The sequence below is a fragment of the Helicoverpa zea genome, chromosome 10 (assembly GCF_022581195.2).
Source record: "Helicoverpa zea isolate HzStark_Cry1AcR chromosome 10, ilHelZeax1.1, whole genome shotgun sequence".
Lineage (NCBI taxonomy): Eukaryota > Metazoa > Arthropoda > Insecta > Lepidoptera > Noctuidae > Helicoverpa > Helicoverpa zea.
In genome coordinates this window covers 8,546,576-8,565,437 of record NC_061461.1, presented here as the reverse complement: position 1 = coordinate 8,565,437, position 18,862 = coordinate 8,546,576, and the positions used below count along the sequence as shown (strand labels likewise).

Sequence of the window (18,862 nt, the reverse complement as noted above, 5' to 3'; positions counted from 1 at the left end):
GCCCAGACATTATACCGATACAACAAAGAAAAAATCATTGAAATCCGTCCAGTAGTTCCGAAGATTAGCGTGTACAAACAAACAGACATACAGACATACAGACATACAGACAAACAGACAGATTTTTTTTTTGGATTTGTGCTCGATTACTGTTTCTGAACTCCACTCAATTATAATTTTTTAGGGTTCCGTACCTCAAAAGGAAAAAACGGAACCCTTATAGGATCACTTTGTTGTCCGTCTGTCTGTCTGTCTGTCTGTCTGTCTGTCAAGACCCTTTATCTCAAGAACGCGTGGACGTATCAAGCTGAAATTCACATGAAATACTCAGGTCTATTGTCCCTTTAAGCTGTGAAAATATCAAACTTCTAAGCCAAGCCAATCAAAAGATACAGCCAATTATGTCGATATTTTCAACAAATTTTGGACACTCGCAAAGGAATCAAAACCTACAGGATACTTCCCGTAAACTCAGAGTCTTGAAATTTGGCATGAAGCATTGTCATATAATGCAAATATAGGAAAAATTGCGAAAATCTCATTTTTTTAGTTATATAATATAAAAAAAATATTTTAATAAAATGAAACTTACTACCTTATTTCTCACGAACGAATAAAGATATCAAATTGAAATTTATACCAAATACCTAAGTCTATTGTCCCTTTAGGCAGTAAAAAAATCAAACTTCTAAGTTAACGCGATCAAAAGATACAGCAGTTATGCCGACACCTTAGACGAATTTCCGTCACACGCTAGGGAATCAAAACCTACAAGGTACTTCCCGTGAACTCAGAATCTTGAAATTCGCCACGAAGCAGCGTTATATAGTACAGATAAAGGAAAAATTGCGAAAATGATAAATTTGAAGTTACATAAAATATTAAAATATTATTTTTGCTTACACGACATAAAATATTTTTTTAATAATTATATACTTACTACCTACCCTTTTTTACATGAACGCGTAGAGATATTAAAGTTGAAATTCATATCAAACACTTCTTAAATATAATTGCCTCTAAACTGTGAAAAATTTTAAATCATTCAAAGGTCATTGGGCACCTTAGTATGGAACACGGCGGATACGAACGAAATATAGCACAGTATAATGATAAAGGCTCTGATTTACTATGGCATTAGTCGCATCTATGTGAACCATGGGATTCTAGAGAAAATCAGGTGTAAACATCAAATATTTTCCTCATTTCAATGGGGAATTTAAACGACCAAGTTTGACGGATTTGAGAAATCATTTCTTTGTAGTGAAAGAGTATACTCGCCGTTTATTTCCATTGTCATCAGGTCAGGATCTGATGATGGAAATCCTGAGAAATCGAGGGCAACTATCAGAAATTGTAGGCATGCATAGGATTAAAACTTGATTCTCAGATGTATGTCTGGTGATACTATCAAACAGTGAAAGTTTAGAGCTTACCTGATGATGGAGACGTGAGAAAGTCGAGAGAACTCTATGTATATTTAAAAAAATAAAAGATCCCATTAGTAGTGAATTCTCATCACCTAAAATAAAATAAGCTCCAACACTAGGTTACGTTATAAATTGTAAAGGAGTTCCCATAACTATATCTGATCTTTGCTATCGATGCCACAATGGCAGTTAAACCTATCTATGTAGAAAGTCTTCGCCAATACGAATAAAATAAGCCCAAACACGTGGTAGTTGCAACATACCGTTCAGAAGTTCCCTCGACTCTCTGTAGTCTCCATAATCAAATCAGCTCCAAACCTTCACTGTTTACAAGTACCCTCAAAAATACACTCACATGTCTGGTTTTGACTCGATGCGTGACTACAATATTCAAGAGTTGCCATCGATTTCTCAGGGTTTCCAGATCCTCATCAGAACCTGGTCATCCGAATTGGCATGTTCTTTCTTTATGAAAAGTCTTTAACAATAAAAACTAGCATTGCAACCTGTACAATCCTCTGAAACTGCTTGTCTTTTATATTTTTCAAACGATCCTGGACATTCGTCTCCATGGAATTTTAATAAAATATTTATATTCAAAGAAACGTCATACCATTCTCCACGATTTAAAACTACTTTGATTCATGTCCGCCACTTTTTACAAAGCGGGTCAGATATGCCCAATGACCTTTAAGACATAATTAGTTATTTTCAATCAGATTTCTGAATGATGACTATAAAATGTTGTATATAAATAACTTTAATAAAATAACTTTTACAAAGTACTGGCCTACTATTTTAGTTATATTATAAAATAAAATATATTAGCTATTTTGACTCTCACGAAATTACCATAACTATGATTGTTCTAAACTGAACGGTTGGCGCGAGACTCACTTTTTATCTATACAGGATTTGTACGGAACCCTCGGTGCGCGAGTCCGACTCGCACTTGGCCGGTTTATTTTTTATTATATTCAATGTACAGACAAAGTTTTTTTACAGATTTATTATATGTATAGATAAACTATGTTTGACTGAGTTATCAATGTGATCTCAAAGACAAGTTATGAGTCGGGTAAAGCTCTTTATAATACATATGCTTTATGTGATATCAGAGCTGATGAATATCAGACACAGATTGTTTTCAAATAGTTACTTGAGAATTCCTTGCAACGGGAATACTCCCAGTTGCAGAACTAAGAAGGTCCTAGACGTACAACCGTGCTATAATATTAATCATTACCAACCTAATAATTTGGGCCCTACTGACCCTTCAAACGGCTACCTCATCACAGATAGTTTCTACCGCTTACTTTTATGTAAATACATGTAACATTATTACATGCCGCCCTCATATTTACCCGGTGAATATGCTATAAAGTGATATCACGTGATCGTTTTCGGCCGGGTAATAGTTATAAATTACCCGGGTAGTTTATAAAAGCCGGTTAACCCGAGGTAAGCGGACAAGGAGTATAATTTATTATTGGGAAATTCGCGAGCGCGTATTTTCATACGCTATGCGGATCACGATATACGTAATTTGAGTTGCAATACTAAGTGGCTTTATTAACTGTTCATAATTTGTGGTTTTATTCGCTAATTGACTGAAAATGAAAGTTCTCAGTTCTACTCTGGATCGACTGACGTCTTGACGAGCGAAAGTAAGCTGACAAAAATATAGTTTCTTTCAATCCAAATGTGATATTAAGATGTACGTAATGACGTTCAATTGTTATGCGGGGACATTCAGTTATTCTATCATCAGTAGCATAAGACTCTGTTTATGCATCTATGTAGTAATTAGAAAGTGCCAATTTAACTATTAAAAATACGAGTAAGACGCATCATTGGCAAAACCGTCGATAATAGCAATGACATATTGTTTACCAATACAAAAAGTACCTAATAACATTTTCTTCATAACCAAGTATGAATAATCAGCTTCTAAATTCTCTAAACATACATTGATAGTCATAACTAGTATAAAATATTGAGGTAAGGATAGATTTTTGGCAGTCGAATGAGAAATATACGGAGCTGCAGTGCGCACTGTATCATATCCGCAAGAGGTACCTTCTGAGTTATTGTACCGAATGTACACTCGCGAACTAAACTGTTCCTTCTTGAAAGCATTTTTTTGGTTTATTATTTATTCGATTTTTTTTTGTTTACTAGGATACGGATGAAATGAGACACGTGAAAAAGAGACTATTTACATGGCCGCAAGAAAAATTGCCAAAATATAGGTAAATACTAACAAGTGCCTATAAGGAAATAAATGTAAAAATCATGTCATACGCATTTCCACCTAGGATTAAAGAGAGGACAGGTACTTATCACTTTAAACATCAAGCTTAAACGTTAAAAAAAAACTTTAAGGTAACTATCATAAACTGAGTTCGCGTAAATAGGTAGGCTAGAACCTAAGTAGGTAGAAAATAAGAAAATGTCAATTAACACCGAGCCACAGTCTTGTGTGGGCGACTGTACCACATGCTTTATATTCACGAACCCTACATGGTATTTATCACTTGAAACTTTTAAGGTAAGCATATTTACGTCTCTTTAGTAGATATATCATAATTATTAAATACGACGTGAGAATTTAATAAATAAATAAATGCTGCATTGAAAAAGTGTTTTTTTACAGTTAATTCAATTCATATATACATTTTTTTTTTCTAAAATTCATCTATTTTTTTTATAATAAACAATAACGAAATATTGTAAGAAAACAAGGCGAAAGGTATCTACCGAAAACCAAAACATAAACGTTATATCGCCGATCCTACCAAACTGCTCTATCAAAATATAACGACCACGATAAAAACGATGGAAAAGAAACCAAACGTTTCCGACGAATTTCCAAAGATCGTACAATAACGGTGTTCACATCTCTTTCTTACATAAGTGTAAAGTGTATAGCTATCTTTTTTTAGCGGGACTTTTTCATTTTATAGGCTAGTCGATAATATTTGGACCGCTCCGCGAGATATGAGTGTTAAATATTTTATGATGTCCAGTGCGGACTCCGGAGTTTGAAGTCGGGAACACGAGCTTGTAAAGCCTTGTACGTTATACTGCGATACGCCGTCTGCAATTTTACTACACCGCTTATCTTATTGCCAACATGTATCTAGTTTAACTCAAAATTCTGTAAAACTTATTTTGTCTTCACTTACAAAGTTTGTCTCAACAAAATAAAGCTCATTCTGCCACTTTAAATAAAAACATAATAAAACCCAAAAACGACGGCTATCGGCCATTAAATCTATTCATTCGATCTACTTAATTACAACTTAGTTTTTTGTCACGTTTGTCTCTTACAAACTGTCTTGGCGTAATGTCATTAATCTTAGGAGGCTGGCAGCGCAGCAAACGACCTCCCGTTAAGACCCTCCATGGGCTGGGTGCCCCGTAATATGCTTATACAGCCTGAACACAGAATAACTAAACACCAAAACCGTACAAGCCAAACACAACCTTCCACTAATTGCTATTAGTGTCATTAACGCTTGTACAATCCACCGCCCCTTCCAACCTTTGGCCGCGATGCCAAATAGAAAATAAGAAAATAAAGGAATCCAAGCGCGAGAAAAAAAGGTAGTACGTAAGATGTATTTTTTCGCAGAGAAGCGTGTCGGTAGCATTGTTAAATATATCGTCCAATCAGTATCTCGGAACGAGGAGGAATTAGCGTTCCGAAGTGAACGACGGAGCGACGAATCCTGGTCTACCCTTTTATGCGGCGCGGCGTAATAAAAAAAAAGAAATCTTATTTGAATTTGGAAGACGAATTAAAAAGAAAATGAATTCTGCACTAATTTAAACAGAGAGAGTTTCTAGACGATTTTCGGGGATCGGTCCAGCTTAATTAATGCATTAGAGTTGAAAGTCCCTGTGACTTTTCATTTATGCCGGCGAACCATCCATTTTACTTTGTGTTTAACGTTTCATATCCGTAATAAGATTAAATTTTAAACTTTTGATTAATTGATAAAGGTTTTTGAATCATTCAATAAATAATATGAGTGGTTGAAACCGCTGTAAGTGTTGGTACTAACAGCATTTTATATGTCGCCAAAAACTAATCAGAGATAAGAGGACGGCCTCTCCCACATTGATCCTTAGCTATCAGAAAGGTTACGAAGGCACTTCATCTTCATTCGGGAATCCCTTTAAGGAATCGTATCAGTTGTAATGAAAGCTAATTCTTTCATTAACTCTCCGTGACAACGGGAAAAAATGTAAGACAAACGAAAACAAAATGTGTAGGAACTTTGTGTAAGAAAATGTTCGTGTTAAAAGTGTTTCATTTGTAAATTACTGTTTACAAATACTGATGCTCGAGAAAACATTAAGATATGAATCCAGTACTTTATACACGAAAGATATATAAAAAAAAAACTACTATTGTCTCAGAAGGTATAGATATAACAATATTGTGGCACATTTTTGATAAGCTGTCCTTCTATGCTAAATTAATCAATAAGCTATCCAAGATTCTCAATAATTCGATGAAATCTTTATCTCTGTATTCGCAGCAATATATCCGATTTATCAAATATATAAATCGTAACCCGATCTGACAAGGCGTTAATGGGTAGCTCAATGCAATTTAATCTACCCCAGTTGGCGTATAACCGAATTTCTTCCTTATACGCACATTTTGCCAGAGTTAAAAATGCTAGGGTTCTCTCTGTATGGGATATTGAGCAATTTTGGGATTTTATAGATTAAGTGTGATTTCTTTTCAAGAACAAATAACGATTTATAAATAAAAATAATTTCGGATCTACTTCTAAATACATTTCTGAGTCACTGAATTGTTAATTTATTTTCTTGTGAAGAGTAATGATGGCATAGAGAGCAGAAGTCAACTTAAAAGCGCAAAAAGTGACGTAAACGACTTCTAATACAAAAGGTATCATTGGCAACAATTCCATTCATAACACGAATTCTAATGCAAAACAAATCAACCCTTAAAACCGTGCCCCTTAATTGCAAAGCCTAAAAGTACTGCAAAATGGATTACAAAAGTGCACGATACCATCTAGTGTGCAAAAGATGTGTATCTAATATCACCCCTCGATATGTGAAACTAGCAATATAAAGTGAAAATTGAATTTACAACTGACAATTGAACGCGCTTCCATCAAAGACGACCCCTACGACATGTTTGCCAAAATACATTTTAAAAATGCTCTCTTCGTATAGTAAGTTATTGTGATATGTCGATGGAGTGCCTTTAACTTCGAAAATCTTTGTGGGGCAAGTGGCGTTCTGTAAAAGTTTTTTTTTTATTGTAAATAAAGTACTATTTGAATGTCTAACAAACTAGGCCGATGCACCTCAAATTATTTTTTTTTCGCTTTTTAGTGTTTTGGGAAGTCGGTTATATTTTTTTGTAAAAAAGTTTTTATTTTCAGATTTTCAGTGAAAGGAATAGGTCACTATCCACATAACTGGTAAGGTCTCATTGATTCGAAGAATATAAGCCCAAACACGAGGTAGTTTTCATTTTCAGTTGTCGAGCTCCCTCGACCTTCTCTGGTCTCCATCATCAGGTCAGGTCCAAACCTTCACTATTGCAAAGGTCTCGTCAATACAAATAATACAAGCCCAAAAATGAGGTAGTTTAAAAAACATACCGGCCGATTTGAGACCCTCCTCCTTTTTGGGAACTCGATTAAAAATATGTAAGACCTAATTTTCATCAACACCATTCCAACGTCTTAAACCACGTCACTTGTTCCATTATCCCTCAACCGAAACCCAATAAACAGTGCTCGCATCATTATAATACGAGTAAACAAACACACAAGCAAACCACGTTAATGCAATTTACAAAGCAGCCAATCACGAGAGTCAGCCACATTGTTGTACAGTCGCCGTCAAAGAGCCAAAGGAAGCTCAGTGTTCCTTAATAATTAATTGGCGCTTAAACGCGCTGACGTCTTGGAGCCCCTAAGGGGGGGTACTAACTGCTCCTATGCATATGCTTGCGATCCTAAGTGGAGATGGGTTTGCTCATGTTTTGAATTTGTAAATTGTTATGCAGAATGAGATTTCTGTTGATGGGTGCAGTGATTTTCAGTTCGATCGGGTAAGTTTGAGAAGATTGTTTTAGAAAAAATAAAGAAAGGTACGATGAAAAATATTTTCATATTTTTACAGCAACAATAATTGGCGCATTAATAGCAGTGCACTTTGACCGTTCCACTTAAAGTGGTATGAAATACAATTACTGACGCCGTTAACATGTAATAAAAATCAAAATATAAGTAATAAGTATCCCCAAAAAAATCTGTAGCAGTCCTAATGACAAAACTCACTGTCATCAAGTTAATGGATATAAAACAGTGGTTACGATATAACAGGGTCGATTCGAAAGCCGCAATTAACTAAACGTAAAATTGAAGAAGATTGGAGATGCTATCAATCAAGTAAAAGGCATGATTACATACAAATCTAGATAAACAAATGAATGAGCCACTCGTATAAATTGAATTTAAGTGATGTTTTGCTTTTTGTGGCTATGTGACGGAAGATTAAATTTAAACGGTCTATGACATGGAGTACTAAAGCTGTTAAAATACAGACCAGTAATTATATAAAATCTTAAATGTATATATATGTAACTGTCGCTTATGATTCACAAATAAAAGCTGTCTTTCTGTTGAGATAAAAATGTTAACGGACTTGAAGATGATGACGTGACAAAATAAGCTTTAATAAATGAGTGTATGTATCGTATTATATACTAGCTTCCGCCAGCGGCTTCGCCCGCGTGGTGTGTTGATAAAAAGTAGCCTATGTGTTAATCCAGGGTATCACCTATCTGCATACCAAATTTCAATCAAATCAGTCCAGCCGTTTTTGCGTGATTGAATAACAAACATACATCTATACATTCTCACAAACTTTCACATTTATAATATAAGTAGGATTATAACAAAACGACAGGATTAATAAGAATGCCGTATCCTAGCATCGACCTTACTACATCAGTGTCGGAATAAAAGTAACAATTTGTTTGCTATCTGAACCCAACTCACGCGATGTCATCATAAAAGCGACAATTAACTTTAGTTTGTTTTACTACCAAGTACTGGGTGTGTTTGTCTTCAAAGGAGATGTCACGCGTGAATTTCTATTTAAATTTAATGATGCTTTTACATTACCGCTTTTATGACCAACACTAATGAATGAATACACATAAAACCAGATATCTACCACAAACACCCACAAAGATACACTCAGATACAGGAAAATATAAATTACAAAAGAACGTCTATTATTAGATACGCCCAATATTATTTAAGCTTCGCCAATATGGCAGTATTACAGTTGAAATTCTCAACGAGTGGTAGGAAGGAGGGCGGATGATAAAACCCAGTCACTAATTAAATGGGCTCGAGACGTCCTATTCTTAATAGATTTGTCGCTAATTTGAAGTAATTTTGTCGAGCTCTACGTTATATAAACCGTCCAATATAATTTAATTAGAAATCATATCTGGGAGAATTAAATACTCTTATTTCTTGCTAAATTAAAAATAAACTCAAAATTATATTTATATGTAGAATAAGGCGTTTTATATATTCTAAAACGTACATGTGTATGTAGTTCTAAAATAGCTCCATAGATTAGATCGTACATTGGGATCGGACTAGTTGCAATTCATCATTATTATTCCAGACAATTTATCAAGCGGTTGGCTCGCCGCGCCCGACCGGATCGCACATTCTAACGAGATGGTGAATTTTCACCGAATAATTTGCGAACCGACGAATCACGTATTGGAATCGGGAATGAGGTCGGAATTGAGATAGAAGACCCGAACATTGTGGAATAAAAGGCGCTTCCAGGAAAAGATTTGCGTTGAAAGATAATAGAAATGATAATAATTAATGAGCTACTGATATAAGTACTATGTGAATTTATACCTAATTTACAATATAAACTACCAAATTAGGTTCGTGCAATTTTTTCCCGTCGTCACTGGAGCGCGTTCAGCCAGAGGGTCGATACGATTACGAGAGCTTATTACTGCGACTTTATCATATTTCAATTTACGATCACCACCCGGACTTATCGAGTAGAAAATCGGGGGGCAACCAATACGCAGATATAAATCAGAAATGAGACGTCTCATTACGGAAATAATATGATTTATTGATTTTTGGAGTATATTTCAATAATTTATGCTATCATTTTTAGACAGGAACTTAAATAACCATGTTAATTATATCCAAAATTTAATACGCAGGATAAAATTCATGAGCTACGAAAGTTAGCCGCTAATATTACATAGGAATTTTAAGCTGAACAGTAGCATTAGATAAGTCGGCGGGCAAGAAAATGCTTGGTCGGAGGGAATAAGAAAACGGTCCTAGTTGTTAAGTCTTGCACAGTTTCTGTCGCTATCTCGTGGATAAGAAGCCTAATCACCAGTCGTCGTGTCTGTATCGGGCCGAACGGAGCGCGCGAGTATTCCCAACGGTATGCTTTTGGGACCAGTTTTCTTTTTTGGTTTACATTACACTGTAAGTGTGCCGAATTCTTTTGTTGCCGCCTCCGCTTTTTGTACAGATTTGTGTGATTTGTATTGTGTTTACTTGTGTTAGTGTCGTTTTAACGGGATAAGTGGTGTAATTTGACGTGAAATGTATAAAATGTTGCTACTGTTTGAGACTGATCAGAATGTACAATTTATTTCTGCATACCTTCGCTCTAATCTCTTTCAATAAGCATGGCATTAATCTGGAAAATATATTTGTTCAAAATGAAAAACGAATGGGATAATATTACAATCATACCCAATAAAAAGTACGGTAAACCAAATTCCCCTTTCTCTGCGAACAGAAGAAAGTCCAAAGCTATTAATTAAGGGACTTATGAAGTTATGGAAACTTTCTCAGGGTAACTGCAAACCGAGCCGTTCCGAAGTCGTGCACCAATAAACTTTTAGTTGGAAACTATTTGTAATATAAATTTATAGTTTCGCGTTAACACTGGTTTTCTGCGCCTGATAAATAACACTGGTTTTCTGCGCCTGCATGGTTTTAATGTAAAGAGAGAAATAGTTTGTAATAAAAATAAAGCAGGGTCGAATAAAGGTAGTCTTGAAAGATATCGAGATAAGTATCAAAACAAAAAAGGTAATAGAGATATCAGACGTAAAAGGAATTTATTTGGCGAGAAGAAAGAGGCGGGTGGTTGGCGGCGCGCCGTGTCTAATGAGATAATATAATAGCCGTGATTCCCTCACACCGACGTTCACGAGACCGAAAATCACCGGAAAACTGCAGCCGATAGAACCGTCCTCTTAGTTACGTCAGTTTAAATTAAAATTAGGATTTCACGTTCGAAACTGAGAGTTTTTGGAGTTTGATAATAGCGAATTGTCGTATGAGTCTTTTCTTCTCTATATAAATGTTTATTAGTTACAGGTTTGGTGATCGATAACTGTAAGATTTTCAAATATTTCAATACTCTTGTTAGGCAAAGAAACAATTATGATTCTTCTAAGATCCCTTGCAAGAACCCCGAATCATTTCAACCCTTTTTCACGAGTCGTTTAATCGTATTAATTTCGATTTATTTCTATGGTGCTACCAGTACATTTATATCCAAAATATGTCTCTATCAAACCAGGAGCACAAGGGTCATGTCGAATTGGAAATCGATTTTGTCGCACCCGAAATAGGGTGTAAAGATCCCATTGTAATATAGATGTTGCCCATATGTCGATAGAAACCGGACTTTTTGCCCTTTTACCAAGTTTGACATTTAAAAAGGACCTTTATACAAGATCATAGAAGACAAAATTGAATTGCAAGTCGATTGAATTACATTACAGGGTTAATTTATCTTAAAGAGACACTGGGAAGTGGGAAGTTATTCGAATTAGTCTTAATTTTAGTGTTTTAAATAGTCTTAATATTCAAAAGAATAGTTTAACATTTTATACTATGTTCGACAATCCATTTACTCTGAAATAAATATATTTTATTTTATAAAAATTGAAAGTAACATTTATGCATTTTTCTATTGTATAATTTGCCTACCCAAAAACAATTACGTGTAAACACAAAAAAATTAAATGCGTAAGTAAAAGTTTGAAGCCACCGACTTTGTATTCATACACACATCTATAGGTACATACATTAAAGTGCAGTATTCTGTAACATGTAACTATTCTAAAACCCAACTCTCACGCTGCTCAATTAATTACAACCCCAATTTCAATAAGCAATCTTTTTAACTAATCCTTTAATAGCTATTCCAGTCACAATATGTTTTAGTAGTCCTGCGATTAAGCCCCTCATACACGATTTTAAACTCAAGTGCGACAAAACATCTTAATCATTACGGTTCATAAAATTCTTAAGTGATTGCGTAGGGGACGTTTGCGTGGGCCCGAATTGATTTGGTAAAGTCCATCTTGTAAAGTACCTGCCCAGTAAACGGTAGTACTTACAGACAAAATTGAGGGGTGTTTTCTATGATTTTATGTGAGCTTGATTGCATTTTAATTTGTCTATTTTTTAATCTGGGTAATTGGTTGAAAATTTATAAGCGAATGTTATAATCAAAATTGTGTAACTTAACTTAAAAAAAAAATGCTTCAAACTTTTTTTTTGTATCAGCTAATAAAACAATACTGAAGAGTTAAAAAATATACTTCCATTCTTATGTCATGTAAACAAGTGCTCAAAATTAAAAATACATATTATGAAAAAAACTAAATACTTAAAAAAACTCAAAAATAAAATGCAAAAAAAATATTATAAAAAAAATACATCGAAAAAATAACCATAGCCAACAGTATCGCATAAGTTAATAGTAGATTCGGCCGGGCACGCGGGCAGAGATAATGAAATTGTGTACAGAAGCGCAACGAGCCGCGAGCGTGTCTCGGCCAAAAATCCACTTAACAAATTGCTGCTGATTCGTAGGGTTCTGGATTGTTGCCTGCTTTTACCGTTACGTCAATTATTCGCCGTGTTATCGATACACGAACGGTTTAGAGTGTTGTTCCGAGTTTTGTTTCCGATTGTAAGAACGTATGTAGATGTTTAAATGTTGACGATCTCTGACTTATTTGGTTGTCAGAGTTCGATTATCAACTCTGGCTGTTTACAAACACAGTCTGTGGCGTTTGAGTTGCAAATTGTGATTGTTGATGGTATAAAACTTTGTCATAAGCCAAAAGCGCCTACTCTAATACACTACTACTAAAAGTATGCCACTAATAAAAACAACTTTTATGATAATACGTCCATTTGCTAAGTAAAAAGACGACGCAATATGATGACGCATGCATAAAATAATTAAACCATCGGAAAACGTATCATTTCACTAGCAGCGACACTGCAAAAAGTGAAACAGAGAGAAAAAAAACAAATTGCAAAAAACACGACTGTAATGAATTCGGTGTTGGGCGTTTCGCACGCAATTGCACAATTTCAATTATCACATTAGTTCGCGAGTGTACCGCGGGCGAGGCCAGTGTACATGAATGGCTGATGGATATTGCTGCGTGTACTAGTCACTTGTGACAGTGATAGTACTTGATGCTTGACGTTAATCCGTCTAAATTGTGTGTAGTTCAAAGTGCACTACATTTTTCGAAATTGAATTTTTGAACGGATATTTTGTAAAACGAATGTAGGTACTTATCTACTGTGTTATTTTTTTATATGCGCATCGTTGTAAAGGGAACCATTTCATTTCTCCACCGATCATAAACAACAATAAATATTCATACAAAAAATCCCTTTATCTGAAAAATTGCGGCCTAATAATGAACATCAAAAAACAGAGTTTAATTTAGATACATCAAACGTTCAAAAAATCACAAGTTTTATTGGTGGTGAGGGAGAATTTCCACGATCAACTTCATGCGCCGAAAACCAAAGGAAAGTTGGCACAAAGGCCAACCGTTGATTTTTTGTTTCCAAGGTAGAAAAAATTTGAATCGAGCGAATTACAAAACCGACGCGCGACGTTTGGTGGATAGGGTTGGTAAACGAAAATTACCTATAGATTTTCTAGATATACGATGGTACAAAATAATAATATACTTAGTTAATGCCTTTTATCATTTCAAAATTTCACAATGATTTTAATACGTAGGTAGGTTTATTTATTAAAGTAATTCTTATGTGGAAAGTTTTTACTCATATCTATTTTTTGGGAACCGTTATATCGATACTATCCAATAAAAAAAAATACTTTTGTAAAATTAATATTTTTTAATTAGATAGGAGTATGTTTTATCCTTTAAATACACATTTTCCTGTCACTTTTACAAGACATCATCGTTTATTAATTACTTAAAAATAAAACCACCAAAATAAAAGAAACTCCCTCAGGTAAATCATTGCCAACCCTAAATTTCAAATATCGAACGTCGTTCCAAACGAGAGACGCCTATCTCTATTGAATTCCCGAAAAAGGCCGAAAATAAAAAAAAATATAGAAAACGCCCCGCGACCCCTTCGTATCAATAGTGGCCGCAGCTCTATTGAAATTTTCGATATTTGTCAGTCTGATTAGCTGCCGTTCCTCCCGACACTGTTCTACATCAGAAGCCCGAATGGCTCAGCGTGAGACCGATGTGAGCTCAATTTCGTGCAGCTTTTGTTTTTATTCAGTTGTTTGTAGGTACCCCCTGATTGATGACTGCCGAAATATTGTGGGTGTACCTGTGTCTACGGTAGGTACTCTGATTGCCTTATAAATAAGTCTAAGAACAATAAACAAAAAATTAAGAGCATTGCATACCTTTTTGGAAGTTAAAACTGTTTTTTAAATAAAATAAAATTCTCAAACTATACGCCGGAATCACAATGACATTTCCCTATTCTATTTATAACTCCGACAGTCAAACTTTATCAAACACATTTCACATGGCGACGAAAACGCAAAAACAAACTCTCTTTCAATAAAATTTCCCGAACAAAAACTCCGCAATAGATATCTGGCAGCAGCGATCGCAATAAAAATACAATGCAAACTGAGAGCCTCAAAAGTTTTGTATCGCGAAAATGCATTTGCCTCGGGAAAGTTTCGAGATTGCCGTCATTGCAGCCTGATGAATCGCCGCGAACTCTCGAATACGGAATTTTAACAAACGCCACTCTATTGTTTTAGTGTTCAATGAACTTTGAAATGTGTTTTTGTTATAGTTCGGTGTTTTTGTTGAATTATTGAGTGCACTGTGACTAGGAAGCTTGGAGAGAGCCTAATGTATGAGCGTTGCTGTAATGTGTAGTCATTTGAATAAATTATGAGGTATTTAGTAGCGTGTAAAGTGGTATCAATTTTAATATTCAACAATTGTTTTGAAATTTAGTAAGGCAGTCATTGGTTCAGACTGAATATTATTGAGTGTCTTAACTTACCGGTCGATGATAACTGGATCGGAAGGCGTTTCGTTTCTGTTACCACAACTCTTCTTGTCACAACACCGACTGCAAACAAATTATATATTTAACTCAAAAGTATCACAAAAAAAACTAACATTATTTTTGGATATGAAGAATATCATTTTTCAGCGAATGGTTCAAAAAATATTTTACAAATAACATCAGAAAATGCAATAAATTGTCAATATAGGGACACATTAGGGCGATCCCCCGGTACCTTTAGCGGCGCACTCTTAAAGGGATACCTATCCGTTTTGGGGATAAAAATCAATAAAGTACCAGTAAACGTATCGTAGGGTTTAGATGCATCATGTCACTCAGAACCCAGACGATTTATAATTCTTATGGATTTTGTTGGTTGAACAAAAGTATTGTAAAAAAATGTATTTTGGAACTTAATTTATTAAAAGTTAAAATGTGAAAATAGTAATGGTGCTGAACTTTTTGATTCCTATTTTTATGAAGTTGTAAATAGTTTCTATTATAAATGCCAAGTTTGCATATAGGTAGGTAATCGTCTTGACCGATTAATTTAATGTTTAACTCTAGTCAAATTGTGCGTACATACGTATTACCGTCTGGATAGTAAAACTGGTTACTAACAACGTCTATAAGCAGAAGAAAAATTGCATTTGTAAAGCAAAGTTCCTATAAGGATCAAAAAACTTATCAACCGGCGTATCCACGTTAAACAAACAATACGGTGCACGCGCCCTACCGGGCTTTCTTGACGCAAAGGGCAAAGACATTGAAAGGACAGACTCCCTAGAGACTCCTCCCCTGAAGACGACCGACAAAGACGCACATATCCAGCAAAAAGAGACAACGATACACAGTCTAAGGTGGAATAAAATTTTAATTGCTCACACTGACGCGAAGCCCCATCGTCACACACCCACACATTGACAAAGTGGCGAGACACAGTACGTTTACGAGCGGAAAAACCACCCCAAACAAATGGTTAAATTAATAAGGACGCTCATTTCTTTGTTCGCCTGCTCGTAATTAGGAAGTTACAAGATGCGTCTGTGTACAACTGTTGTTGCTTGTTTACATTTGTACTACTAAACTTGTTTTAAACTTCTAGTCGGATAAATGTAGTTACTTCACTCTCTTTTAAGAAACATTTTTTTTTTCAGGTAAATACCGCTTCATATCTAAGTAATAATTGGTTAAATAAAATATTCTTAGGCTTGTCCGTGATGTTAAAAGAAATAACGTAAGCCCGTCTTAAAAAGGGACGTTGCTTTTACATTATGACCAATTCAAAAAGTATTGACACAGTCGTATCGTGAATAGCCACAAAAGCCTGCCGTTTGAAGAAACATGACCGTGCAATAATATTTTGGGAGTCAATATTTATGACAAATGACTGTCGCGTACGTTTCTACGAATATAAGTTGCACATGTGTGCGTGACTTGTTGTGATCAGTTTTTGAATATGGAATCGAATATAAAATTGAGAATTGGATACTATTACATTCGACCACTTTTATAGTTTATATTTTCCTAGAAAAATGCATATCTTACCTGCACATAACTTCATGTGTAAGTAATACCCTGCACATTTCTGGATTCTTATCTTGTCCTTCATACACGATTGGCTGAAACAAAAATACACTATTAATACTCACTTTTCACAATTATTTTAGTCAGATTTAAAATATAATAAATTACTTACTATAACTTCTAATTAAAAACTCAGTTTTATCATTGATCATAGTTTTAAATTATGACTCAAAAATATAATTAACCTAAATTATAAATTAGGGACAGAAGAACATTAAATTAAAAATCGTCGAACAGATAAGATAAGTTGGGCCGTCTTCATCAAGTTATTACTTTTGCTAATTCATGCACCCTCGCATGCATAATTATTGCATTTTATTATCTAAACCAAAAACTTATTTGCATAATTCCCGCATTGAATTCACGAACGAGATAACAATTTTTAAAAATCAATAAAAACTTCATGTTTCATAACTCACATGAGGTATATAAAATACTATGAAAAATAAACTGGTCTTGAATATTTTCATCTGGCAACATTCAGGAGCTCTAACATGAGTACTTCATGTTTATCTAATAAAAACTAATTACTGGCAACCCTCAATGTAAGAGGGTAAATAACAGTGTTCTTTCACAATCTTTAAATTAAAATTGTCGCTTTTAATATTGAAAAAAATCTGTAAAAAGTATTCAGGCTCTGTACAACATTCACGGGTAAATAAATAGTCCGGCTCTAATCTTCAAACTTCGGTTAATGGTTCCAAGAACTCATGGAGATAAACCGGCAAGAAACTACATGCATACTCATATATGTATTATAGTAACATCTTATAAATATTACACCAACTACAAGTATGGAAAAAATCACATATTTGTCCACAAAAGTACAACAATTTGTACAACTATTACTTACACTTGCAACATTAGCCTGATCCCCTAAATCCGAAATAGATTTTTTCATCCCTGACAAAATATTTAATTGAATATGAAACAGGGGTACTATCATCTTTTGTACCATGGATTTATAAGGACTTAGCTTTGTACATTGTAATAGGTATCTAAGGGTCATACAAAAGTATTTAGGAACACCAAAATAGCTTTGGGGTCGTATTTTCTGCATTCGGCTTAAGTAAGGGGTCGGGATCAGGTGTTGTTGTAAATCAAATCGATTTTGTATAACTTTGTCATACTGGTAGTTTGGGAATATGATGGGGAGCGGAAAATATTACTAAAAATAAAATAATAGTAAATAGTTCCGAAACTATAAATTTACTTAGTTTGACTACAAGCCATGGTGCTAACAGCAGTAATTTGTTATTTAAATTGGTCCAAACAATCATGGCTGTAAATAGAGAAATATTCCATTGATCAGTAAGTATTATTTAAAACATAAAGTAAATAACCACAGTAAATAACCAGTGGTTTTATAGTCTTAGATTTATACAATTTTAATATCATCCAAATCGCTACAAAAGTATCTCAAAAAACAAAACAACTGCCTAACGATGTAACTCGTTTCGTTGGAACTCAGAAGGTTGCTTTTATCAAAAAGTCGCGCATTCTCAAAAGTATGAGCAGTTGTAACTCTCAACAGTTCTTTGGTGAGAATAAAAACACTAGGAGCAGATAGTGTGAACTAACATTTTTCAAGTTCAGCCGGTTGAATTGAGACGATCCCCCAGGATGTCTGGGTCGCAGCGCTGGGCATAGACCGTCGCATGGGATTCAATCTCTGGGGAATTAGTGCTGATTTAAAAAAATTGTAGCTACTGTGGGATGTAGTTTCATGTTTTGTAATTAGAGGATTAATTGTGCCGTTTTGTTTTCAGTGATTTGGAAGTTAATTATAATATATGCCGAAGTAGCTATATTACCTATTACTCAAATTGTATATTTCATTCATTGTTGCTTAAAATTACTATTAATATTAAATAAGGAAGTAACTAACATAAATTTAGTTCAGTTTTTTGCATAGGCATAAATTTATGTGTGATTGAATTTTTAGTAATTTCATCTGAAAAAAAACTGAATTTGGAGACAGTATTTCCAAAAGTGATGTTAGTAAGTTGCTAAATCAAAAGTGACCTCTTTACTCCACTATCAAAATGATTGAACAAAACAGATTGAAACAAGGAGGTAATCATCGAAAATGTCACGTAACATTATCTTAATAAGTCCGGACAAACCGAGTGACACGCAAAAGAGTCGTTCACAAAAATGGCGATGAAAAGATGTTCGGGTAATAGTGACTTGCGGTCGATTTAATTGTATTAAAACGTTAGGCTGTGGGCACATGGCAATCAGCTAATGTCGTGCAGTGCATGCGAACGGGACACGCAACCCTTGTTTTGGTAAGACACAAGAATAAGCAAAAGTCCTCGTGTGCGAATTATGTCGAAGTGCTGTATGAAATATAGGGCGCGGAATTCTAGACATTTTTAAAGGGTGGCCTTTGAAAAGAGTGCAAAGAGTTATTAA

At 34.7% G+C, this 18,862-nt stretch overlaps 1 protein-coding gene across 1 annotated transcript in view; it reads right to left on the bottom strand.

Annotated features, from left to right (window-relative positions):
* Positions 1-18,862, bottom strand: part of LOC124634149 (transcription factor collier) — a 52,310-nt gene that overhangs the window by 21,452 nt on the left and 11,996 nt on the right. The window contains exons 5-6 of the mRNA XM_047169572.1: positions 16,406-16,479; positions 14,852-14,920 (exon numbers count right to left, since the gene is read on the bottom strand). Of these exons, the coding sequence (XP_047025528.1) occupies positions 14,852-14,920; positions 16,406-16,479 (143 nt within the window). The remainder of the gene's footprint in view (positions 1-14,851; positions 14,921-16,405; positions 16,480-18,862) is intronic.